This window comes from Rissa tridactyla, chromosome 12 (genome assembly GCF_028500815.1).
Source record: "Rissa tridactyla isolate bRisTri1 chromosome 12, bRisTri1.patW.cur.20221130, whole genome shotgun sequence".
In the NCBI taxonomy this organism is placed as follows: domain Eukaryota; kingdom Metazoa; phylum Chordata; class Aves; order Charadriiformes; family Laridae; genus Rissa; species Rissa tridactyla.
The window spans coordinates 870313-897128 of record NC_071477.1 but is presented as its reverse complement, the minus strand read 5'-3'; the positions used below and the strand labels follow the sequence as shown (position 1 = coordinate 897128).

The 26816-nt window shown below is 41.8% G+C and overlaps 1 protein-coding gene across 4 annotated transcripts in view; it reads right to left on the bottom strand.

Moving 5' to 3' along the window:
• The window catches only part of GNAS (GNAS complex locus), a 139197-nt gene that overhangs the window by 35726 nt on the left and 76655 nt on the right, over positions 1-26816 (bottom strand). For all 4 annotated transcript variants that reach the window (XM_054217972.1, XM_054217971.1, XM_054217974.1 and 1 more), the window contains exons 3-5: positions 17412-17466; positions 17207-17326; positions 617-714 (exon numbers count right to left, since the gene is read on the bottom strand). In XM_054217972.1, the coding sequence (XP_054073947.1) occupies positions 617-714; positions 17207-17326; positions 17412-17466 (273 nt within the window). The remainder of the gene's footprint in view (positions 1-616; positions 715-17206; positions 17327-17411; positions 17467-26816) is intronic.

The window sequence follows — 26816 nt, the reverse complement described above, 5'->3', positions numbered from 1 at the left end:
ATATGTGATAAATAACTGCAAACATGCAGCAGTCTCTCATGACAACAGTAATTATCGCAGTGGTATAAACAGCAGAGGAGAATGAATCAGTCTCCGATGTGTGCGTGACTGAACACAAGCTGAGCCCTTGGTGGCTGATCACAGGCTGCTGCCCGTGATCCTTGCTGCCATCTCTTTGTTTTCAGAGAAATAAACTGCACTGAAAACAAAAGCTACAAACACGGGCAGGTTTCACCCTGACGCACTTTCCAGCTTACTGAACTTGCTGCACTGTCTGACACTGTCACTTGGAAAGCAACTGGCTTCAGTGGAAGAAGCAGGAAATTTGGTGTTTGAGACAATACAATTGCCCACCACATTAGAGAGGTGTCAGGCTCTATTAAGAGCATTTGAATGCTCCTGCAAGGTTTTCAATATAGGTATTAGTGTCTAACCAAACGCCAGGTTTTCCTGCCTCTCTGAACAGCTGATTACCAAGAATTCACTAAGCAGCACACGCTCCTTTCCAAGGTAAGGAAAAGTAAGCATCAGGACCACCCAAATCACAGTCCTTAACATTCAATAAAAAAAATGGTACATCGCAGCCACTATAGAGCAGAACAGAAACAATACTTACTACTGCGCACAATCAATCAGTTGATATTCATTAGATCTCTCGTAGCAGGCTTTCACACCTTCGTCTTGCCACAGTGTTTTTGTATGTTCATAAAACTCCTGAAAGAATAAAAATAGTATTAGCAAAATGGATGATATGTGAGGAGAATCGGCAAATGGTAACATATCATTACCACTGTAATGAACGCTAAATGGTGGCATCTTTAACAAAAGACTTTAAACATTTTTTAGAACCTGACTACAAGTTCAGTTGCCTTTCTTAGTCATTCTGACTGTAACGTTTTGTGACGCTTAAAAGAAATGATTCTCAACCATTTTGATTGAGTCCAACTATACACTGACAGAAGGGTTAACTTTTCATTAATGACAATCCTGTTGGCATTTTTAATAATCAATGCTATTTGGTAACACTTGCTCTTTAACTCGCGATTCCACCGCATGTTACATTCACTTGGCTGTCAAGATTATTTTTTTTTTTCTTCAATGAAACACTGCTTTTCAGTAATTCTTACATAAGGTAGCAAATGATGATTAGGTTTTACTTGACTTTCCAAGTTAGTGAGGATCTTCAGGGACTATATAGACATTTGTATCTTACTTAACTCAAAGTATTTACAGTGTAAGAGGATATTGAACTACAGAAGAAATCCCAGAATGGTAGGGGCTGGAAGGGACCTCTGGAGATCATCTGGTCCAACCCCGCTGCGACACAAAGCTAGACCCGTGTTTTCATTGCGTCAACCTGAAAAACGCCAAGCCAAGCTAAGCCAGCAGGCTGCCAGGAATGCAACGCTTGGCTTTTGCCGAACCTGGAGCACAAGTACAAAGCCGAGCAGACCCCATTCCTTCTGCACACACAGATGCCCCTTGGCTCCGTAACCGCACTCCTGGCTCAGCCCAAGCTCCCTGGACAGACTGCAAACCACCAGCAGCAGCCGAGTGACTTCAGCACAGAGGCCACTGCGGGCATTGCCGTTATCAACAGCCACGGGCTTTTCTTGGCTGCGTCTCAGAGCTTCTGAAGTGGTTTGGGCTCAATACTTTTATTCTGATTTGAAGTCGCTCAGGTAACTTATTCTAAATCAGCTTTTTTTGCATCCAGGACAGCACATGACCTTTAAAATAGTTGCCGTACATATTCTGTTTCTCCCTCCACCCCTTTTCTTTATAGTAGAAATATTTTAAAGAAAAAGAATATATTATTTAAATAGCCATTTTACTGCTTCAAGGTTCCTCTATTAACTTAGCTTTGGAATCACTCCATCTCTTGGGATATCAGTCTCCCGCATTCTTTTCCTATCAGTGAAGTCCGAAGAAAGGGGTCACATTCAAATCTGACTTCCAAGGTTTCACTTGAAAATATCGTTTTAAGAAATTCCCTTTCTTACCAGAATTTTAACTAACACCTGAACTGCACCAGAACAGCAGATGCTTTAAATGGCATTTTAAAGATGCATAACAGCATCTTAAAGTAAATTTAGTGATGCGGCTTTTCAAACCATCCTCTTTTTGGCAGGTATAAGATGTGTATGTGATTGCGTGATCATCCAATTGCGAATACCAATGACAGAAACGGCCTATCAAACGTTAATTTGATCTTGCTTTTATTGCTACTGAATATTCACTAGCTGCACGTACACACAAGGGTAGTAAATGCACACCACACATCTAAAGCTCGCTATGGTAAAATCTTGTTCTCATTTCTTTTAAAGAGATTATAAAATGTATATATAGTATTAGAAGTATCTTTTCAGTTTGTTCCCTGCTTTTATGAACTGTTCATGAACAAAAAGACCAATTAAATTTCGTTTATAAGTAGTAATATTTTACTTGATTTTTAGTATTTGTAGATTGTACGAGCATTTCCTGTTAAAGGAAGTAAAAGATGAATCAAAATCTTAATTCCAGTCCTCAGTTTTCTTTCTCCCACTGCTGGAATTACGTTCACTGGGCGCTTACTTTGTGAAGGTTTCCGATTTTTTGGCAGTTGGGGGACTGTCAAGTACTTTGAGTCTTCAACTGTAACACAGCATAACGAGGACAGTATCTTCCCAAAGCAAAAGCGAGAAGGAAGAGAAAGTGAAGGAGAGAGTGGGAATTATCTGGACTCTCACTGTATTTGAACCAAACCCATTTGGGGCTGGCTTTATATATTTATTTTTAAAAGTAACAGCAGTCTCACACAGAACTTCTTAGGACTCACTCAACTTATTACTACGAAGCTGGGAAACTGAAAAGTTGAATCGATTGTACGAGAGTTCTTTTGCTGAAACAGTAGCTGATTCCAATGGACACACACCATTTAAATTTCCCAGCTAATCAAGATAACTTACACCAGACTTCAGATAGTTAATGTAACTATTTGGCAGAGATACGGTTCTAAAATAGACATCTACTTCAAATTGGGGTCAGCGTCTGCCAAGCCAATTATCTCCAAATATACCCCCAAATACTCGCTTCGTCCTGCATTACAGTAAGTAAACAAATAACTAGGCAAAGATAAAGTTTACAGAAAATGCAATAAAACATGAAGATTCTTCATCACCTACAAACGTACACTTAAAGTGAAAAGGGCTGAGCCTTAACGAAAAGGTCCCAGGCTAGTAAAGCCCTGCCACAAAACGTGACGCACCAAAGTCCTTCCCAACTGCTGTTTCCCACTACAACTCTGACATTCTGGTAGAGAACGGATACCACAATTATTTCAGACGCGTAGGAACGCCATCGTACCTTGTGCAGAAACATTTCGAGTAGTTTCTGCAATCAAACTCTTAAAATGGGATGAAAAGTAAGTCCAGAGCCTGGCCCTAGCATAAACACACTGACAGGAAAAAGCCTAGGCTTTAGTTTAACACAACAGTTCGACACTGTTCAGAAGAGTCCTCCCTGTGCTGTAAGGGCAGTTCTTAACTTTTAAGAAAATATGTGGATCACAATAAGGAGATAACGATCGATGTTTGTGCCTCGTTAGGCCAAGTTAGCAATAAAACACTTAATACTGCTTTTATGCCTGTCCTGCTAATCTGAACTATAACCAGCAATACTTGCGCAATCTTTTCAATACAGTTATCGACTGTCCACGGAGATGGAAAAAGAATTTAAGTCCACATTCTTTAAACTTTTTATTGGCATTTCAAAATCAGGATCTACAAGTAATGAGTAATAGATTGTTATACTAAGACACAGTGGGGTTTTGGGGTGGGTTTTTTGTGCTTCTTTTGGCCTTTTTTGTTGTTTTTATTTTGTTTTAAAAACTGAACTAGATGACTTGTGATAGCCAAATATGAAGGCCTTTTACTAATAAACAACTTTTTGTCTTTAGGCCACATCAAATCAAATATAACTTCACACATTTGGGATTAGTGCTGCCCAGCCTAACCAACTGTGAAGGAGGACGGTGTTCGGCAGGGAAAAGCTGGAAGCAGGCTGAGAGTTACATCTTGCTCTGTTGGAAGCCTACTTCTACTACGGACTCATCTGGAATGAAGGCAGAGCAGTCAGTTGCAGCAAACTAGATTCTCCCTCCTCCCCAACACACCTACGCTAACCACAATTCTGAAATAGTATTTAAGAAAAAGAACAACATAAGAAATCCTCAGCATCCCATTTGAGTCATGGAATGTAGCCTGGGGCTACTCTCAGGGAAGGCACGTAAAACCACAAGATTTGTTAGATATTTAGGTAAAACAGGGGCTTCACAAGCCACTAGAAAAAATCAAGTTAGCAACAGGCTTTTGTGTTTTGGTTTTTTTTTTTTTAATTAAGTAGGTCTAATTTGTATAAGATCTCTAAAAATAATGAGTTAGGAAGCAAATTAACCAAAAGTAGCAGTCAAGTTTCCTGAAAAGAAATAGCCAGAAAACTAGTCCTTACATGTCTGGTTCTTGTTTCCATAACACTGATTCATTTGCTGGCACATTCTAACGTAACAAACTACAGCAGCATCAACACAGGTTTCTCTTGCCCCATAAAATAGAACTCCTAACAGAACAGCTAAAATAAACAAATAATACTAAGTAACCATTTGGTTTGAGATGACATTCCACAATAAACAGGATTCAAATGTTAGGTTCCAAACGATCCATCGTATTTGCAAAGTACGGTCATATTATCCAGTCTTGCCCTATGCACACTTAAAACTGAAAAAAATATTCAAGTTATGTAATTTTCCATTAAAAAAAGTGCTGCAGTTACACAACATCCCCCCAAGATCCTGTCTGAACTATAGCTGAAGCTGTGGAAAGCAACACAACTCCACGCAAGTGATGACAGCACGGCATCACCAAGGAAGGCGAGAAGTGGATTCTTCCCAAGAATTATGTCAAGATCGTAGCATTTACTCACCACCAGACCAGACTTTACACTTTTCAAAGCGCTAACATAACCCTGAAGAGGGCGAAATCCCTGTGTAGGACACTTGGGGAAAACGACACCAAGGTAAGACAACTCTGAGCAGAACAAGCGGGGCCTGACCTTGCGGGAGCTCAGGCTGGGCTGGGGCACAGGTAGAGTTGTGGCACAGTCCCTACCGAACGCGCCACGCTGCCGGGAAACTATCACACGCTCCGAGAAGATCCCCTGGCTGGGTAAACCTTCTCTGGTCCTACTGAGACAGCAGCAGTGTCAAGGCCCATGACTCACTGATGGCGACGAGCCTCATCTCTCATCATACCATAACACTGCGATACTTACAAAGTCATATTTACATGAGAAGAATCGTATTCCAGTATGAATGGTTTATTTACTATAAGACCCCTTCTCCACCTGCTGAAAGTTTCCCAACATGACGGGTCAACAGGTAGTGTTTGTAAATGGCTTGTATTCACTAGAGGAATCCACACAGACCTCTAGAGAAAAAACCCCATCAGAACTCATCATGGAAAAGGGACGCTTGGAAAACAGCACTTTGTTCCAGAAAGATCTCGACACAATTCTGGATTATCAAAAGGGCCATACAGAGTCGAATCAAGTTAAAAATCTACTTGTATTAGAAAATTTCAAGAAATGGAATAAACGGCAGCAGGTAAACAGTGGTTTTATTAGAAGTCAAACCAGAGAAAGTGTTAAAGAACTTGGAGGTTGAATGTTTTGGTTGTTAAAAAAAAAAAAAAAATCCTCAAGAGACAATGCAGGCCTGGGAAAAAAGTAAGGAACCAAGATCGGCTTTTGAGAGGCATTCTAAAAGGATAAAATATTAGCAGAAAATGAAAGAGAAAAACTGGACATACTGTCTACAAGGTTTTGTTCCCTCCAGATATATAAATACTCAAGAGACTTTAAAAAAAATGTTTATGAAGCAATGTTTTATAGGCATTAAGATGTTGGCAGGGAAAACCACTGGCACAGTTCTTGCCACTGTGACACCGTGTTCACAGAACCTTAGCACGGACATGCAACATTACCTTTTCTTTGTAAAAGATAATATAGGGTGGATCTGTCCTTAGAACAGCTTATTTACTAATTCCAGCAAAAGTCAATGCCACTGAAAAAACCCCTTACCTACTAAAAGGTGTGTACGAGCATTACACAATGTTGTGGTTAAAGCTGGGATTCAATTCCTGGGCAAAGTTCACTGTCCCATGGAGTTGCCCGTTTCATAATAAGAGTTTTAAATAGGTCATCCACTTCTAAACCTAATGAGTAAAGGTCAAACCCAACCAGCTCCTAACTGTAAAATTGTATCTTGGAGGACAGATATTTGCTTCCCGATATGTTCGGCTTTTGAAAGTAACAGCGGCCATTGGTTCGATACCCCTTTGCAAGCCGCCTCCGCAAGGTGGGGACCCAGGATCTGCCCTTCCCGGCCGCCAGGCGGTTCTGCTGCATTCCTCTAACGACCCGCCGCACAGCACCACAAGGTCACAGGACGGCAGGGCAGCGCTGAGCATTCCAAGATAAACCGCACAAGCTGATTCTCTCCTTCCAGGATAGGCAAATACACGACAAATTGATTTACTTTTCATTGCTCATATCTGAAATCAAGCCATTACTGTTGACTGTGAGGCCACTCAAGGAAACGGGTGGCATCTTGTCATTCTCCCCGCGGTTGGGCAGGGATACCAGAATGTGTTAAATTTGTCAAATCAGACAGTTTAATAAGCCACTTGCTTGAATGGGGAAACATCTGCATTCCCAATGGTGTGAACAAGTGTTAATTATTGCTTGCTATTTTAGGGAAAATATGCCGATGATATCACAAAGGAAACGCATACCTACAAATAGTTGAAGATATTCTCCAGTTACTGGCACGTGGCCAGAGCTGAAAACAAAACTCTGTGGGAGAGGCCAGAGCACTCGGCACTTCCCACAACCGAGTCAGAAATATTTCCAGCAAGGATTCAGGCTCATCATCAATAGTGTTTCGTGCTTAGAAAAGAAGAATGATGCTGAAATACCTTGGGTTTCTGCTTACGCTATCTCACATTTTTAGCAGCACAAATTAGACTGAAAGGAGCTGCAGGGAACGGACAACGGGAAGGGAATTTTATTTAAGAAACTCCTGTAAAGTTTGAACTTTCATTTTTCCCCTTTGTTAAGAGTTTCAAAACACCACAGTATCTGAGAAATGTGCCAACACACAATGCCATACCCATAATCTACAAAGTGCCTTTGGTTAAAAGGCCTCACTAGCATAACATCACGCTATTTCTCTTTTATTCCTACTTTCACAAGAAGTTTAATGCCACAGAAGCTTAGTCTGTAGATACTAGAACACTGCTCAGATTGAGTCCTTTCTCACAACTCCTATTTAAAGCACCCTGCGCTCACTAGGGAGGAAGAACTCACTTTTGGGGGGAGCCCTGAGATGAAGTTGGCAGATGTGGACCCTGCTCCCCCCTTCGTCAACATTCCTCTGCAGCTTTAAACTGAGTAATCAATGGTCCTCTGCTTCTTCAGGTACACACATACATGGAAAGAAGGCAATTCATGAATGGATTGAACTTGCTGATAGCACAAAGGGCTCACAAAGAGTCTTCTCTACCGCTCCAGCTCCCTCGTGGGCAGCAGAGCGCGGCAACGGAGGCGCTTCAGCCACCAGCTATTTTTGTGGGCCTCTGGCTAAGAAGGAAAGTTTAATAAAACTCTGAGAAGTGTCCTTTGAGCCTCAAATTAGTGTTTGGACTACATCATTTACTTGCTTTTTGTGTAATGAATACATAATAAACTTAAATCAAATGGCTGTATTACCTTACGCAGTGCTAAGAGCAAACACCATTTCAAATAATGGGTTGAACCCGGGCCCACGCTGCAGCTTTGCTGCCCCCTTTCAGGTTGGAAACAAAAAGCCGATTTTTGCCAAAAACTTCCGCCAACAGAAAAGAGTAAGAGACAAAATAGTTCCTCCTCATTCCAAATTCAGACAAATCCCAAGGACAGATCACTGTATTCGTAAAAGAATTCACAGACTCATAATACAGTCTACATCAAGAAATCAAGCTTGCGTACACTTACAACAGATGAATTAGAAGTTCCATTTATTTGCTGGGATTTTTTTTTAAGAGTGAAAAGCTACCCAGTTTCCTGGGAGCTTAAGAAATCCAGAATGTTTCTGGAGTGCTGAAGAAGTGTTCCCAGCACAGACCCCACCGGACACCAGCACACCCCACAGCTCCACCACCCACGGCACATTCACCGGCACATTTCCATGTCTTTATATGTTACAGAATTTTTATGCCCAAAGACACGTTTTGTTGTATGGCCAAAAAGCACGTCCAGGGGGCAATTAGCACACTTAAATGTTGCTTAATCTTCAAGTAGCCCCACGGAAACTCCTCTCAAGCCCTTGCAATGCCAGGCAGGCTCACAAGTAAAATTTTATTTCATCTACGCGTACAGCAATATTTTGTGATAGTCTCTTACTGTGATCAAAACCAGAAAATGCTTAAGAATTCCTATATTAAATTTATGCCTATTTCCTGTTTAATTCAGCTGACAGCTCTTCTATTTCAACATAAATTGAATTAATCTGTTCTTTTTCTTTAAGACTGCTCTGAGGAGAACAGAGAAGATGCATCAAGAGAAACTAAGTCACAATTTCTTCAAATGAATTTTAAAAGTGAACCTGTGAACCTATAAATATGGTATGGTGGGAATTTACGGGATAAAAATACAAGTACAGAATAAAGCATCAGCATTTACTTCAAATGCTTATCAAATAAATTAATAATAAAGCAAAACATAGGGTGGGTTTTTTGTACTGTAAAAATGCCTGCACTACAGAAAAGATCTGCAGATAATGTCATCGCCTGAAGCCCCGGATTGTAGATTCTCCACTTTAAGGAAATAATTTACGGGCTTTCACAAGAACCACGGGAACACCTCAGTGAAAGCACTGCAGAATTCAAAGGGCACACTCCCTTTATTTTCTAGCCAAAACCGTCTTCCCTTCATGCACAGAATATGTTTTGTTTCACTGCCTGTAACAATCCGAAGCACCCCATCCCCAGCGCGGCTGGGGGCTGGCGCTGGAGGCAGCAGGTCAGGCGCAGGGCAGGTGGGAGCAGAGCGGGGCACCACGTCCCGCAGCCAGCACACCGACGCGCCCATCACTGCAGACAAAAGCGGCGCTCATCAGTAAAGCTGCTTAGTTCTCGCATTTCATCTCATTTCTGGCCACGGAACTCAGAAGGGAGACCGGCTTTTTTTGTTTTTTCTTTTTTAAATACACACGTACTCATTATTTAGGCTATATTTAAAGTCAAGGTACTGTAACAGTACTGTTCTTCTGAAAGACTGGCCTAAATAAGTATGTAATTTTACTGAATACAGGCTTAACAATTTATCAAATTCCCTCTACGGAGGTGCTGCCAGTTGATAGCTTTCTACTTTCTTCAGAAAGACAGATTCTCAAGCTTTTTCCTACAAATTAAAACTCGGAAAGAAAAGAAACTCTAAAACAAGGCGAAAACTAGGGGACTTCACCTGTATTTGAGAAAAAGAGGGACAAACAGAAAAATCAACAAAAATACTCAACCTTCATTACGAGACAGCAAGATAAACCAAATTTTATATTAAAGTAAATACACAAACCGCTGACTTAAGGTATCAAACTCAAACCTACTATGCATAGGTGTTTCTCAAAGCTTCATGCTCATTACTTGGCATCCATTAAATATGTTGATTTCCTGAGACGCACAGTCTGCGCGTGGTACTTTTGCTAAACAGATAAGTATTGTATAAACGTATGCAAGCAATTTTATAACTTAATATTTTTTAGAATTATTTTTACTTCATTTCGTCACCAGCCAGGCAGCACCACTTTCTTATTTGCTACATTTTCTTTTTGTCCATGACCTTTGTTTATATGGAGACCTAAGTTCCATTTAAAGGACAAAAACCAGCATATTAACCTTCCTTAACAAGTAATTCTAGCTGGACGCACAAAGTATAGCAAAATTAAAGGCTTATCAAAATACATTCTTTATAAAGAGCTTTTTTATGCAGCTGGTGAATTAAGTAATTGTTTCCAGTCACCACAGCATTCTGCTCTGCGGAAGCAATGAGTTTGTACTCTTCAAGGATATTTTCTCTTTTTTCCAGACCTAATATGAAACTAGCCTATTTTTAATGCCTAATGTCAAATTACTGAATGGTGTAACAAACTAAATGGACTACAATGATTTGTTTTTCTACTGGATGCTACAAATGGTTTCTTCACTTCAAAAAAGCCCAGGTTCCTAGTCTGGACTTCTGGAAAACTTCAGCAGTCAAAACATACACAGCACAAATATTTTTTACTTAATATAAATAGCTTTACACTTAGGTGTAAAAAGAAAAGAACTTCCCATATTAAAGTTTATTTACTATATATGCACACACTGTTTCTAGCGATACATTTTATTAAGGAGTTACTTTGTTAAAAAACTAATCAATCTGGGCTCTGTAAATGGCAAGAGCTCTGCATCGGTTCCGCACGTCTGGCAGAAACGCCGGGGACTCCGCTGTCCTGCGGACCAGAAGCGCCCGGGCAGCGCGGAGGGAGAGGGGCAGGGACAGCCCCGTCCCACCCGCGCCCAGGAGCTGCTCCCAGCCCGGCCAGCGGCACCGCGACCACCCCGCTCCGCACAGCCGAAAGCTGCCGCTGCGGGTGGCGGCTGCTGTGACAACTGCTGCCAACACCAACGGCCACCTGCAATTCGCCTGGGAACCTCAAAACTAAGTTTTCTAATAGTATTTGCTTTTAGTTATTAAAATAATGTCTAGTCACCAAATAGGTCAGATACTGCTTTATGCTTATACTGAATATATTTTCATTCCAATTATTCATGAAAAAAGCTTTGTGCCAAGGTAACGTTTCTCAGTACGATGCAACGGGCGAGTTCACAGCTTTGCTAAAACTCGGGGTACTGCAGACTGAAGCTCAATTAAAAAAAAAAAAATCACTTCCGATAAATAGGTTAGCAATGTCAGAATTGGCTAGGTCATGTTTTATTCTTATGAATGAAGAGCATTCATCTCGGGCATCTACCCACGTGGACAAAAATCAGAGATTTCAGGAGATTTGTTTGCAAGTAATTACTAGTTATACATGTTTTAATTATGAGAAACAGAAATGAAGTCAAGTGGCTGTCTACCTCAGAGTCCCTGAACTAACGGGCAGCTTCAAAAGAACTCTAATTAATCTGTATTCGGGAATTTATTTCTGCTATTAATGGATTGGAAAAACAGCTTTAAGTCCTGTTTAACTCTGATCGGGTGAACTCAATTGGATTATCTAGCAGTCCATTTAAAAGGAGCTGCTCTGTGTAGATGAGATAATGGAGATTTAGAGAAGAGTAAGTAAAGATTATTGCAGGAGCCAGTATCCCATCATTCTGCTGCTACTGCCCATAATACTCCCTGTTTCTTTTCGTTAACAACGTTAACTTTCTCGAGTTAAAAATACTTCATATATCCACATTTTCTACCAGTATTGCACCTCAAAATGCTTAAACAGATCTCCAAGATACATATATTGTCACTATTTTAGAGACTGCGAGATATATAGAGCATTAAAAAAAAAGAAAGTGACAGTGAGGACAGTGAGGTGACTCGCTCAGAACAGCAAAGCAAGCGTGGCCAAGGTGGAGCAGGAGTCCCCAGTGTGCCTGAGTCCCCAGACCACCCCAAACGTGGGACATTTCTGACGGCCCCACGGGAAATGTCCCCCGCTGGAGTGCGCACGTTTGTCCCTGGTGCTGCTGCCAAACCGAACAGCTCTCCTCTCCAGGCGGTGCTCGGCCAGGAACGGGAACACATCTACCATTCTACACATCGGGGGCCCATCTACGGGGACAGAGAATTTCTGTTGCCCACATAGTTAAGAACACTTTTGGCAGCAAAGAGAGCCCAGTTCACATCTTTTTTGACTGAGACTTTTTCTTGTTGTTTTCTTGCAGACTGTGGTGCCCCATCATTCTACGGGCTCTTCCCCCCACCTCTGACCCTGCTGCGCATGAACGCATTACACAATTTGCACCATGCTGCCCACTGGCCATGGCGTAAAGCAGCCCTCCACACTGAACCACGTTAAAAATAACCTCCCAGAAGAGGGAAGAGACTGAGTAAGGGTTACCGGGGTTATTTTTACCCTGGGCCGGTTGGATGGACTGGCGCAGGGCGGTGGCACAGAGATGCTCAGCTGGCCCGGAGGGGAAGCCAGCATGTGTCAGAGCTCGGCCTCAACGACACCGCTCACAAACCGTAATAAACCCTTCAGCAGCTCTGGCAGTGGGAGATTCAAAGTAACTACAACGGAGCCACATAAGGAAAAATAAACCATGACCAGAAAACCTGCAGACAAATTTCACCAGCACCCTAAAAACGATCCCATCTCTTCTAAACATGGGTTTTCCCGATCTGGAGAGCCATAGACTGCTGTGAAATTAGTGCAGAAAATTAAAGAGTAAAATCTACTCCTACAAAGCTCAGCTAGTGTGCGAGAAGGAAAAAAGCAGTTCTAGCACACACTCGGGCAAGCTCTCAAATTCACTCCTCAAGCAAACCAACTTTTTTTACTTGTTTCTTTAAAGAGCCTCAGTGATGGACATAATTCCTTTTATAATTTCTAATCACTTATAAATTTCTTCTTTTTAAAAAAATACTATTTATCATGATATAATCTGAAAACACAAGCCCAGCAGCAGTAAGTACACGCGCACCTTCAGATCTGTACCAATACATCGACACGGAACAATTACTACTTTCTTTCTAAGGCTTTAACTAATGCGCATTCACAACCACCCTGATTATTAAAATTAAATGCTTCAGCTATCTCAGTTGAGTTCAGTTAGATTAACTTGGAGGTTTTCTTACTTCAACTTCCTTTTCCTTTGCTTAAAGTAATCACGCTGGCCAGTGACAGTTTAATGGCATGATAAAAACTTAACTTGAATAAAGGCAATGATAATGAACCTCCTTAAATGATAATCTTTCATAAAAATTGGTACTGTAGCGTTTTAGAAAACTAGAGTTCTGCTTTCAGTCCTTCTCCGTGGAAAGCGTCATCTCTGCAATTCTCAGTGTCCATCCAAACTTGCAGGGCCAGACTTTTTTTGCAAGACTTAGTCATTTAATGTCCTGTCATTCTAGTAAGAATGTGCTTCCCAATGATGCAAACAGAACGCCACACACAATATTTATCCGTGCTATTCATATTAACAATAGAGTACACTGACCCGATGAGATTTCTGCGCTGCTCTAAGAAAAGGCTGTGCAACCAGCTTCATAACAACAAGGATGGATTTTACCCCCCAAAGAAGCACAGTATTTTGCAAAACTAAATGAGAACGGCGCTCCATTAGCCATGGAGATATTACGTCCTCAAGCTATTTCAGAAGTCTGCAGTGTGCTAGGCAGAAAATACTTCACATAAAAACATGAACTTAGTAGTTAGTTGTTTTGCCTAGAGTATTACTAATCAGCATTCTCCATGGGTTTTCAATGTGGCTATGTTCCTAGCCTTTATCAATCTGCTTCAGTTACTTCATTTTGGGTTTCTTTCTGTAATTTGTGCTTTAGAAACTGTCTGTTAAAAACATACCGAAGACAAGGTAAACTGGACCGTCGGCTGTAAGAGCGAAACTCTTCTAGGTTCTTGCCAAGGCTACATATGCAGAAGGACTACAAAAGGAACCACAGATTTGATCTACTAAATATTGCAATGCTTTAAATCACCAGCATGATTTTGTGGACAGAACTCCTTTCAGTAAGTACTACTCTTTTCCTTTCCCCATATGCTACTATTTGTACTCAAGAAATCTAATTGCTTGGTACCAAGTGTGCTGAATTAATAAATCTCCGACATATTAATTTTTCAGTTTTAAAGGGAATGTTTAACCTAGCATGGCACCGTACCAGCATTATTTTTAACTCGAGTTGTTTTTTTCTTCTTTTTTTAATTCAATACAATATGCTCTACACAAATGACACACATTTCCTGCAAGTCAAAAACTGCAAAGCAGACAGACGGAGACACAGACTACAAAAAGAATTAGAGTATCAGAAGACAAAAGAATTAGAGTATCAGAATACAAAAGCTGCTCTTCGAGTCCTGGATGTAGGGCCAGACCCCAATCCTACCACCCCGCTGCAAAGCTCCACCGCTCTGCCTTTCACCTGGCAGCGAACCTTGCCGTTAGGAAACTTGAATTCTAGCTCCGCCTGGACAAGAGGTAATGGTAAACACCAATTTTGGTGTGTACTTCAAACTTCACTTAAACTACTCCTTCATGTACAGAAGGATGAGGCCTCACGTTCTAAAGATCTCCTGCAGCTGGAGAAGAAGTTACACAATCCCAGTGCTAACGTCTGTGCGCTGCCTCCTGGAGAGCTTCCTAAATTCACGTTTAGGAAAAGATGAAGGAGCATTTAAAGGGAAGCAAAAGGCCCCTGTATTTTCAAAGAGTACGGCGCTAAGTACTGGCAGCCCTAAGGAATATCTCCTTGGTACATCAGTGTTCTTCCTCCCTGCCTTTATGTTCGTCCTATGGCAGAGAAGAGCAGCATCGAACACTGTGCTGAGGAAAGTATGGCTTTGTAGCAGCTGAAATAAGATTCCCCGGGGAGAAAATGGAAGAGACAGAAAGCAAATTCTACAACTCAAACCAGACAGCATTACATACTGCTAACAGTGCTAAAAATCCCCCTCCCTCCTGCGTTTATATGCTATATAGGAAAAGGTTTAGCTGCCAGTTTATGAAAATCTCCCACCAGAGTACTGGAGGAGAAAGCAGATTATCAAGACTTCCTTAGACAGAAAGCGTAACTAGCGTAAGGCTGTCCTTTCCACTCACAGAAAATTATTTCTTCTTCAAAGTAGTTTTAATTAAACTATAACAAAGTCAAAATTATTTTTATAGAGGTACCTAACAATCGTGTATTTTTGATACTATGCACTGAGAGTTGGCGTCTAGGGACATTCTAGATCTTAACTTGATTTAAAATACTCAATTAAAATGCAGGTTCTGTTTTTCAGGTACCAAAGGCCTATAACCTATATTCAGACAAACTCAGAAATCGGATACACATGAGCATATATAATTGCTGGGGGCAGAGGGAGCCAGCAATACCCCTGTAAAATTAGTGGGTAATGTATATCCAGTTTAAAATCTCAACCCTCCAAACGTTTACATATGAAATAGTTAATCATGGCAACGAAGGCAGCCACTAGTCAGTTATACACACGCCTAAACCTCTGTAGACTCAGGGCTTAAAAATTTAACACAATACCTTTGCTCAGAGAAGAAAAACTAGTTTTATTGGAGCACTGTTATTCCTGAAGTTGTGTGTCATTCAACACATCAAAGACTCTTCAGCGAACTTGAAATTATTTATGGACCTGGTAAGTATAATTCCATTGCTTTAGACATCAAGGCCTTGCCACCATGTATCCTAACAGAGACAATACATACTGAATAATAATTCTTATATAAAAAAGTTAATGTAACACATACACACTCGACTTATTCGCTTACCCCTTCACAATTAATTATCTCTTGTTTTCAGGGAAAAAAACCCCAATATTTAAAAACCCTCACTTCATTCCAATTGAATGGAAGAAAAAAAAAAAACAAACCCTCCAAGATAGAAGAGACAAGGAAAAAAATCGGTATTTGAGCAGGAGGTGGGTCACAGGAACTCATTACAGCATTGTTACAGAGCACAACCTGAACTATGACAAACAACGGGCAGCAGGAGAGCTGCGGGCACCCAGCCAGTCCCAGAGCACGCGGGGTGGAGTAAGGAGCCACCGTCTTTTCTCTCCAATATTCTCCTAAAACCGGCTTCAAAGCACTGTGTTTCTTGTCCCCCTACCAGGAGAGACCATCCATGAAGGGACCAAATATTCCTATGAATAACACTGACAAGTGCCAAAATTAAAGACGTATCAAGTCAAAAATCTGAAATTCTCTAACTTATTTAAGAATCTTTAAGATAAAATACTAATACTACATTTTATGTGCTAGAGAAGAATCATACACCCCCCTCTCCATCAACCTGTCTGTGCCTGCTGAACTTTCAAAATTACTGGATTTGAAGATTACAATGCCAGTATTTCCAATTAATTGCTATAGCACATGACTTCTGCCTTGTACACAAAGTTTCTGGTTGTTTGGTTTTTACTTTTAATAAAGGCTGACCCAGCAGAGAAATTCCCAGAAGCGGCAACAGTTGGAAAAGGTAACTGCCATTGGTTTCTTGTTCAATAATGTTTATAAATCAGAGTTACAAAAACCCTCCTGTGGTGCAAACGATCCCACATCTTAGTACTATTTGTACTTTCCTTTCAAGCACCTGGGTCCAACTGCTGCTGGAAACAAAATTCCCATGTAAATGGTACATGATTTTGATCCACTCTCTGGAGCGGTGCAGAGAGAGAGAACCCAGGTTTGGAAACACTTGGATGACTGCAAGTGTAAGGTACCTCGTGGTAATTAATAAAAATATCTTCTCACTGCTTCAGAGTTCAGTGTTTGCAAACTGCATTTTCATGGGCTTCTGCTACTAGCCTGATTGAGATACAGCAGAAATTAATCACAGTGAGTGGGCACCAAGTTATACCATCAAACAAATAATTCTAGTTTCTGCATTTCCGCTGTGGTGCTGGTGCTGGGAATGATTAACCAGGCTGGGAGGGCTGGGGCAAGGACGGAGCACGCGGAGCCTCTGCATAAAGTCTGTCTGACACAGCCGCTGGAGAACACGCCTGAATCAGCAAGAAAACTCCACCATTCTTCAAGAGAGAGAAATACAACATTGCTCACCATCACAGCCTGCTGTGCCTATCTGCACTCCTCCTGGGCAGGGCAATTCCCAGCAATGCCCAGACTTTGCTGCCAGCACCGTCCATCTCCGCTGCAGCCGAGCATTTCAGTGGAGCAGAAGGAAGCAGACGGAAGCAGACAAGGCTCTCTGTGCTCGTGAAGGAACAGCTTCACCATTCCAGCTGGGCTGCTATACGCTTTATTTGGTTAGCGCCGACCAAAGACACCTACTGTAGTAATTCCCAAAGAGCAGCTCACTGGTTTTTGTAAATATTTACTACAGTGCAGCGAAATATAATCATTTGCAAAAAAAGCATGACTGCCGCCAATTTGAATTATTTACTTACCGGTGGGAAATCAAAGTCTATCTGGTTAGCTAAATTTAATATGTAGTCGATTCGAAACTGGTTCTCTGGATTGGCTAGTTCAACTGGAGGTGCCAAATTGCCCATTGCTGTCACTATTGTCTGCAAAGAAAAAAAAATAGTAACTATTGCAGAGTGTCTAAATAGCTAGCTTTGAAAAGTTAAAAACAATAGCTCATAAGTTTACCTCTATAGCTTCTTTAATATTGTTTTTAATATCTTGAATTTTCATTTTCTTCTCTCTGTAATAAAAAAAAGTACATTATTAAATGTATATGCCATAGAAGCAGAATATCTTTTTGAAACAGAACATGAACTTCAGAAGTATTTTATCAAAACTGTATTGTCACTATTGACCAAAGTGCACTCAGTCACTGAATACTTTTGTAGACTTAAGTGTCACACCTTTTCTACTTAAACATCTATTTGTAACCAAAAGTAAGTATCTAATTATCCTTAAATAAAAGCTTACCGCAGTCTTAGACCAAGACTCATCTGAATGCAAAATACTAGACATAGGTGGAAGTTATTTAGAAAAGCATAAACTGGAAACAAGTAGAGGAAAAAAAAATGCTTAAGTTATTAAAAGTAGAAACAAATGAAAGGAGACCAAAGAACCTCAAAGTACAAAAAAATTAAAGCACAAAAATGATGTCATAGCAGGAAAAGCTAGAGCAGAGAAAGAACACAACCTGACAGAGACATTCAAACTAACAGTTTGGACGTAAAACCTAAAATAAATAATAAAGAGCTAATCCATATATGGAAAATTACCTTTTAACTACCAGCAGAAGAGTAGGCTAGAAAACCACCCGGGGTGCTCGATGTGAGCACCATCACTGGGGATTCACTGCAGCCAAACGAAAAAGCGTAAGAGGCTCACGCAAGCGCCAGTGTAACGCGTCGCCTCTGCAGCCTCTGGGCTCTCTTTTATGTCACATCCGACAACAGCTCCTTGCAATGCTGAACAGTGCAACCACACGAAATGCACGATCAAACATTTGGTACAACCAAGAATTAGAACTAGCATCTTAAAGGCATCACCAGTATTGAGTCTGTGAACTCTAACTCAATTGCAATGCACTATGACAAAGTTTTTACATTAATAATTTGTTGCTATACACAGCATAAAAATTACTCTTTGACATAAGCCAAGTTGGCCATGTAAATACTAAAAAAATCCATCTCAGTTGTCTCAGTGACCTTTTAATCATCATTAAACTGTTTTTACTGAACGCTTTCATTATCTGAATATTTGTACAAACCGTTTTTAATTTTTTCAATTTGAAAACTAACATTTTCCAGCACAGTATCCCAGAGACTTGAAACTACCAACAGTGTGTTTTCCTTTTTACCCTTTAAAAGGCAGCGCTTACACTTCCAGTTTACAGACCACAGCTTGAAAACCTCATTTTACTGAGTTAATTAAGTACTCATATTGCAAATGCTTTTTATCACTTTTTCCTTTCTATAATTACTCACAACCAAAACGAAACTGAAAGCATATTCACCAACCAAGAATGCAGAAGAACAGCAGGCAAAAAAAAAAAAAAATGTACTGCTTAATTAACAAGGCAGACACAGATGTCCAAGAGCGGTGGGATTTTGGTTATCAAACCCGAGATTAATGCAACCTTTGTAAGAGACGGGGACAGGTAACCCGCCGCCGCGGCAGCCAGGCGTTGTGCTGCCCATCAGACCCAGCTCCTGCGGATGGAAAGCGGCGGCAGCACCGGATCACCCGGCCGGGGACGGCGTCGTGGCCACCCGCAGAGCTCTGCGAGGTTCCCCCCGACGCCGCGCGCTCAGGCCGCGGGGCAGGGCAAGCACGGCCAGTCAAGCTTGGCGCAGAAAGCAAATCAACCCATCAGTCACCAGGTGTAAACTCTCAGTTTCCCCCGACGCCTCCATCTCCCTGCAGACCACCTGGTGCCTGAAGACCACCAGGTTTTGCTTTAGGGATTTGGCACTGCTGATGGGAACAAGGCAGCGAGCCAAGGAAGGCCAAAAGCACTGAACAACGGAAAATAAATACAACAGAAACAGAGAGGAAAAACTGAGGCCTTTTCAGCCTCTTCCTTCACATCTTCAACGCTTTGTATTGTCCCAGCTCTTAAGAAACTCTCCCTTCCACAAACCGAGACTCACGGCAGGGGTATAAATACTGTACTCTTCAGTTAGCGCACACATGGTTGCAAGAACATCAGCCACTTTCTGTTTTTTAAAAATTATGTTCCTTATTAAAAAAGTGTAAATAATGGTACGAAAGCAGGAAATGTTTATCATTGACAGTGTAAGCAATTTTTGCCTCCCATTTTCAGCTGGGTCTTGAATTTAATGAACATGTATCCAGATTCTGCCCCATCAAGATCAAAAAGGCAACTGATAAAAGTTAATCAAGATACCAGTATTTGCAAAGGACTAAGTAAAGAAATAATATTCAGTCATTTTGCTTTATTTTGGAACATCATTAGAAAGACAGAAGTTTAGAAAGTCTTCTGTTTTTTTTAATTTTTTCTTGCTGTTAAGCGAACTGTAGTCACATTCTCTCTGCTACAGCACTTGCAGATCCCTGTCTCAAAGCATTAGCCAAGTGCACATTTACCTGACTGTCCCATAGCATCCAACAGAACATAGTATTTTTATGGTGGGTTTCAGTCAAACTTCCCCATTCACCCCTCTTCACCGATCCTCACGCTACCAGCAGCGCTGCAACGTGATAACGAATGTGGAGTGATGTAAAACTCCAGCAATTAACAAACTGCTTGATAACCATCATCATCTTTACCAGAAGAATACTCATAGCTCCTATTTCTGGTTGTGTTGCCATGGCCCTATAGCAGGTCCGGTAAACAAGGAATCCTGTTACACAGCAGTGAATGTATCACGTCATTTTGTGTTTTGTAATGTTTGCTAAGCATAAATTTTCCATGACCATGAGATACTTCATTCTTCTGGAACTCAACATGTTCCTCCATCGCCCATCCAACAGCTTACGTGCCACTCCAACCTCTTCAAAAAAGGAAAGGTGAAGCCCATTTATGGAGGGACTAACGCAGTGCGGTGCCCAGCAGCCAGCCCCTCGGCCATCCCCCCTCCCCGGCCACAACCGCTCGGCAGAATCCCACCTCACATTTCCAGGAGTAACTGAACTTTGTTTTCCCCCGACCATGAAGACTGAATATTCATCTTAGAAACAGACTCTGGTGTTTTTCTTCCCTGTTGCCGGGTGCTGGCACGATGGGTAACCTGCTCGGAGAAGAGCCGGGCACCCCGGTGCCCCCCAGGGCAGCGCGAGTGGCCGGGGCCGGGCATGGGACACGCTCTGTCTTTAGGGGCCTCGGGTTAATAAGGGCAGCACTTTAATCTTGTTTAAAACTTTTGCTTAGGCTGTGTAGGGTAGGCCAAACAAAGCATTAAACTCTATTAGTTGAGGATTATAAGAAAAATCTCAAATCCTGCTGTTTTCAATATTTAAATGGGCCAAAGCAAAGCTGCGCGTAGCTTTCAGGAAAACTAATAAAGTCTATTTTAGGTACTATAAAAAAAGATGACATTTTAATTGAAATAACATGAAATTAGAATGACATAAAAGGTCAGGAAAATCAAATATTCCTTGAAAACAAACCTAATCAGTATTTAGTAAAGAACTTCTCCACCTGCGGCTGAGCTTTACCATTAAAATGGCAACGTTTTTACTCAGACTTTATCAAATCTTATGCAATGAACACATTACCAAACAGATTATCAGAAAGCAAACTAACTTAATTTTCATGTTCATTTCTAGTTTACCTTCCAGATAATATGAGTAACCATTCTTTGAACTTGGAAAAAAAATATTTACAGTTTAAAAAGAACATTCCAGAGGACCAAGGATTCAGCTCACCCAGTATAAACATCTCACAGCTAGAAAAGTTAAAAAAATACGGTGCCGAAACAAATGGTAAAACCAAAATATGTTAAAGAGTTTAAAAGAAAAAAGAAACATAAAAAAAACCCAAAACCAAACCAAAATAACCAAAAAAAAACCACAAGAGAAAAAAGAAGTAATAAATCTTGTGCCTCCTCTCTGCCATTAATCTAAATCCCTGAAAGCAGTTGTTTGAATTTCCCGGTCACTCCTCAGGAGCCAAGTGCCTCGTGCAACGTGCCGTTCCACAGGCAGAGTTCAGCCAAGGCTGAAGAGAAAAATATAAAGAACTACCTAGTTTTAAATCAGAATATAGTATATTCTTTTTTCCAGCAAAAAGTAGATTTTATGAACAGAAATGGGTGATACGTTTCTTCAACCCCCCCAAGACTACGATAAGAGCTAGAAAAAAATCCCAAACATGCAGAACGCAAAGAAACAACAATTTCTTTTTTCCTTCAGGAGGAAAGATAATATAGCACTATCGTTTTACCATATATCAATTATTTAAGTTAGTGGGGAAACCCTCGCCACATCTCCCCCAAACCCCCTGATTACACAAGAAACTCCACACTTTAGATGTAGGAATATTTTGGGAAGCAAACATTAGACGTGTCATGAAGGACACTGTGAAGAGGCGAATTGAATGCTGAGGGCTGCATCATCTGAGTGAAAGTAAAGAGACTTTGATCAGCCAGTATGCGACATAAAAAGGCTTTTAATGAGTGTAAATTATGATTGCCAATTAATCCCACTATGAACACGGCCTAAAAAAGGAAGATACCCTGGAACATGAATATTTACAACGGGAATTCAAAATACTGGAACGTTCTTTGCACACTGCTGATGTAAATACTAGCTTTCATTTTGGAAAAATGTCATTTTCTTTCTCAGGTTTTCTTTTAATATATGATTTCACATGTGCAGCCTTAGCATAATAAATAAAGACACATAATGCTTTGCACGTTACTTCACCGCAAGCGAGGCTGAAGGGGAGGTGACAGCCCGGGCAGCGCACAGCGACACACGGACGCCCACTTCAAGTGACAGCCTTTGTATTACATAATAGTCCCCAAAACCATTATTAAAGTGTTCCTTATTAATTAGGTTGCTGTTTTTTGTAGTTATCAGGATGCTGTTGTAAATACTAAAGGGGCAGAAAGTTTCTCCTTAAACTTGTACTGCACAATGTACATGCCTCAAGAGTACCTACAGACCATTGTAACGGGGCACATTAAAATGTAATCACACCATGGTGAAACGGCGCATCGGCCTCTGTCTTCACAAGACTGTTAACAGCCAGGCTTCTCCCCCCTTCAGTGGTCAGTATAAGGCACGAGTTCAGTTTATCTCCCCGGAGCGCAGCTGCCCCTGCCCAGCCCGTGGCAGGGTAAAGACCTTACACAACAATTCATTTGCCTCTGCCTTTTTATAGGAGAACAGGACCTTGTTGCATTTCAACAAAGGTGCATCCTGGTTTGCTGCCCGGTGTCCCCGAGGGGTGTCCCCTTCCTGCCCACCGCCAACAGCCCATCGCCATTGCACGCTGAAAGAATGGCTGGGAGTGAAAAGTTCGGAGTTCAGTTTCATTTTACAACACAACTCAGTACTTTGACACCCACTCTACAGGCACGTGTGCTTTAACATAGCTATTCATCTAAATACGGTGCTTTTGATGCAGTGAAACGTGCCCATGGATTTCATAAACATTCCATAAAATCTGCATTAAAATTTGTTTACTGCACCTTATGGGAGTTCACAAAAATGCAAACAGCACTGCCAATCCACCTCCGAAAAACACAGCAGCGCAGTCAACATCTTCAGACACAAGACCACAAACAAGGAAATTCAATTAAGATTTTGCTACCAATCCACGCTACCCAAATTCTGCGGTACTTTACAATTCAACAATAAGATAAATTTGGTTTAGCAGCCTGGGTTATCCCTAACAGAACAACACGGCAATTATCTCAAAATATAGCGGCTAGCACGGCAAACAGGGCAGAGGCCAAGTCAGAGGCACTTGAACACAGGGGAAAATAGATGCCCCGAGCACTCAGTGTGAAGCTGAAATAATTCATCTTAGACCTAAGACAAAGTACCAGATTTACAGACAGAACTGCTAAAATGCAACAGCAAAACCCAATAAGTATCTTTTGCAAATCGAACTCTTTGTTTATATCCCACTACAGAGATACCTCAGTGATTCTGCCAACTTCAAAGAGCTCTTCTAGCTCTCGCTGTTCAAGAACACAGAGGCCAAGCCCAGGCGGGGCCACGGGGTCAGAGCGACCCCGCACCAGTGCGGCGCGCGGCTCTGCCCAGCTTTGACTGGGCAGGCGATGACTTACGGGGGTCCCCACTGCAGCAGAACTGAACGCAGTTTTCTAACCACATGAATACCTTCTTGGTAACTCTGTCCCCTTGCAAGGCAAAACAAAGCCCCCAAGGGCAGAGCTGGCACACCCCGGGCACGCTCCAGGGTCAGCGCCGCGCTGGCACCACTGACCGCGTCCATACAGCCGCCGCACCAAAAGCGGCTGCCCCCGCCCCGGTGCCACCCTCTGCCCCCGCACCCCCGAGCACCCCGGCTGCCACTGCACTTGGGAGATTCTTGTGTTTATTTCTCCATGATTCTGGGTAAAACCAAATTGTGCCATCCAGCTACCAAAGACGACTGACTGTTAGAAGAAACTGTACCAGAAAAAGAACAGCCATGAGGACAGACTATTTGCTTTCTCTGCAAGTAACACCTTTTTGAAAAAAAATAACCCAACAGGTAATGTAATTTGGTCATGATATACTTTGATTTAAAAACACAGTTAAAAATTAATTACATTGCACAGATCTAATTGTGATCCAAATGATTTGGGAGAACTTAATTCAATTACCCCCTGAAGTATAATCACTTACACACACTAACACGTGATGCAATACATAGAATAGACAATACATATGGGGCTTCCACGAGTTCCCTTTTCAATACTGAAAAAATCACCATAAACTGCTTTACCATTGCTTTTTTAAATACATTACAATATTTACCTGCATGAGCTACGTGCGTGTCTTAATATGCAGCCATGAACAGATGGACATATGATAAGAAATATAAGTGCAAAGAGATATTTTCTATTTACGTAATGACAAAATAATTCGCTAAGTTAAAAGGCATGAAATACAAATTACCGAAGCACTGATAGAAAAACGCATCACAGCTGTTACAACAAAAGTCACTGTCAAGAAATAAACTAAAAATGCAAAAGCAAAGATGATGTTATTTTTGATCATTATTTACACTGGAGTGTTGGGAGCCAGGGGTGTGACTGGTTTCTGATCTTAGGGAACAGTTCCATGATGAAGTTACTATAAAACTCTAAAAAAGGCATCCCTACATACACACCCAGTTCCCGCAGCATCTAGGTTTGTTTTCCTGGTGCTCAGGGTGAGCTCCCAGGTGTATCCCGATGGAGCCTGGGGGTGGTGGGCACCCAGGGCTCTGCCCCAGGCCCCCGTGGGGACAGCTGCTCGGGGACAGCCGCTCGCACCCGGGATGTGGCACAGAGATGCTCTTCTGGCTCCGGGCCACCTTGGGGCTCCCTTGGCTTTGCAAATTCCTACACAAAACCAGTTTAACTGGTTTACAGTCCCTTTATACCTGCAAGTGGCACAAAGAGACCATCACAGACCCAATATTATGAAGCATAATTCTGCCTATGCTGCTCCATTTACCTCAGGTAATTAACTAGCAATAGTTTAGGTAAGGCAGGAAAATAGAAGCGTTCACAAGGAGCTCTGTGATGTATGAGGCTGACAAAGAGCCTTTAATTCATACTGTGCAATTAAACACTTCGTAAATTGCAAAGTCGGTCTCCAGTTCCTCAGGCGTGCATACAGAGGATAACACACCATTCCCTTTTCCTGCTCTAAGTACAGGCAATTAAGCATATTACAATAAAAGGTGTCCTCAGAAGTTTAGTATTCTCTCTAGATACTCCATACAATAATTAACGAGGCTAGAGTTTTCAGAGCAGGCTTTGTGACCCTTTCCTGGTACGGAAGGACACCCCTCAGAACCAGGAGGATTCGGGTCAAACTTGCTGAATCAGCTCGCCTAGTACAATTCAGAATTTTGAGATAACCATTTCAAACTGCTGAGGAAGCACAGAGACATTTTTATTTATTTTAGCATTGTGAACGTGGTGATTATTGGCACAGAAAAAAGGAAGCGTGCGTTGGCCATCGCCTTTTTGAAACATTTGTGTCTGACTGTGCAACAGCACTGAAACACGGCGCGGGAGCCTCCCCGGCCCCACGCTGCTCGTACGGCCATCCTCCGCAGCAGCCCCCGCCAGCTACCGAGCTCCTCGGGGCCAGAAAAAACACTGTCGTGCGAGCACACAGAGATCAGCAGCACCTCCTGTCACACGGGGGCATTTGCTGCGTCGTCCATCCCTTTGGGGTACTTGCTGCGTCGTCCATCCCTTCGCCCTCGGAACTGCAGAGACTTGGCTTTAAAACACCAGCGGGCGATGGCAGTGTGACCGGGGGTCTTGTTCTCCCCTTAGTTTTCAGGCACCTTTGAATGACTTTTTTTAAACTTTGAAACATCGATTTGATGAGTGCCCCATGAATTTTGTTTGCTCTGACACTTTTTGTAAATGTCTGTATTCCAGTAATTTCTTCACCCAGGGCTGGGTATGAAGCTTACCAAAGAGGGCAATCACATCCCAGAGCTCCTCAGGGGCTGGTGTGCAAGAATGAGAAGAATAGCTCCCGTAATGGCTAATGACCTCACTGCTACTTAAAACGAAAAGAGTACCCAGCTGGCTAAGTGCCCATACCAAATGGAAAGCAGCCCTGAAATAAAAATGGCTGGAACACGGGATGCCAAGTGAGTATTCGCTAGCCCAGCCCAAGCTGGCTGGGCAGGAAGACAGTAAGGGGACGGGTGGAAGATGGTCAGAATGGAACACCTCTCATTTTTTTAGCGATTATGATCTCCATTATCATCTGAAACGCTTCTGGCGCTGACGCTGCAGACAGCTGATCTGGAAGGTGCCTGGGTTTCACCCAGAGCCCCGGCTGTCAGCAGCACAACGGGAAAAAGAAACGGAAAACAGGGAAGGCTCAAATGGCACAATGTGCTGTCCTAGCAGAAACAAGGCAAATTCTACAAAACGTGCTTCTACGAGTGTTCGCTGTAACTTTTGCCTGAATTACCTACTTTTCTTCTCACTCCACCTTTCCAATCTTTTCATTTAGTATGACTAAAGGACACTAAAATACGCAAAGAGCTTCGAGTGTGATCCCAGAGCTTTCCAATTTCACTAAGAGAACAACCAAAACAGCTACTTTTTTGCTCACCGGGAACATGCTGGGAACACGTGCTTTAGCTGTTCAAAAAAATTTTTGTGCAATCAAGGTTTGCTAACGTAACATCTGGGAAAATGATTACAATATTCAAATGTACATGTGCTCATAAAGATCCAAATTTAAGCGCAGTTTGACCACAGAAATTCTTACAGCTACAGCTGATCAGGGCCAATACAAAGTGTCATTGAGTCTGATCAGCAACAGTTAAAAGCAGTTACATGCAAAGAGCTATTTGCTACCAATCGACTGTTAAAAAAAATACGTTTGTGAGTTAGGGCAGGAAATTCAACATACACCTTCCACCGTGAA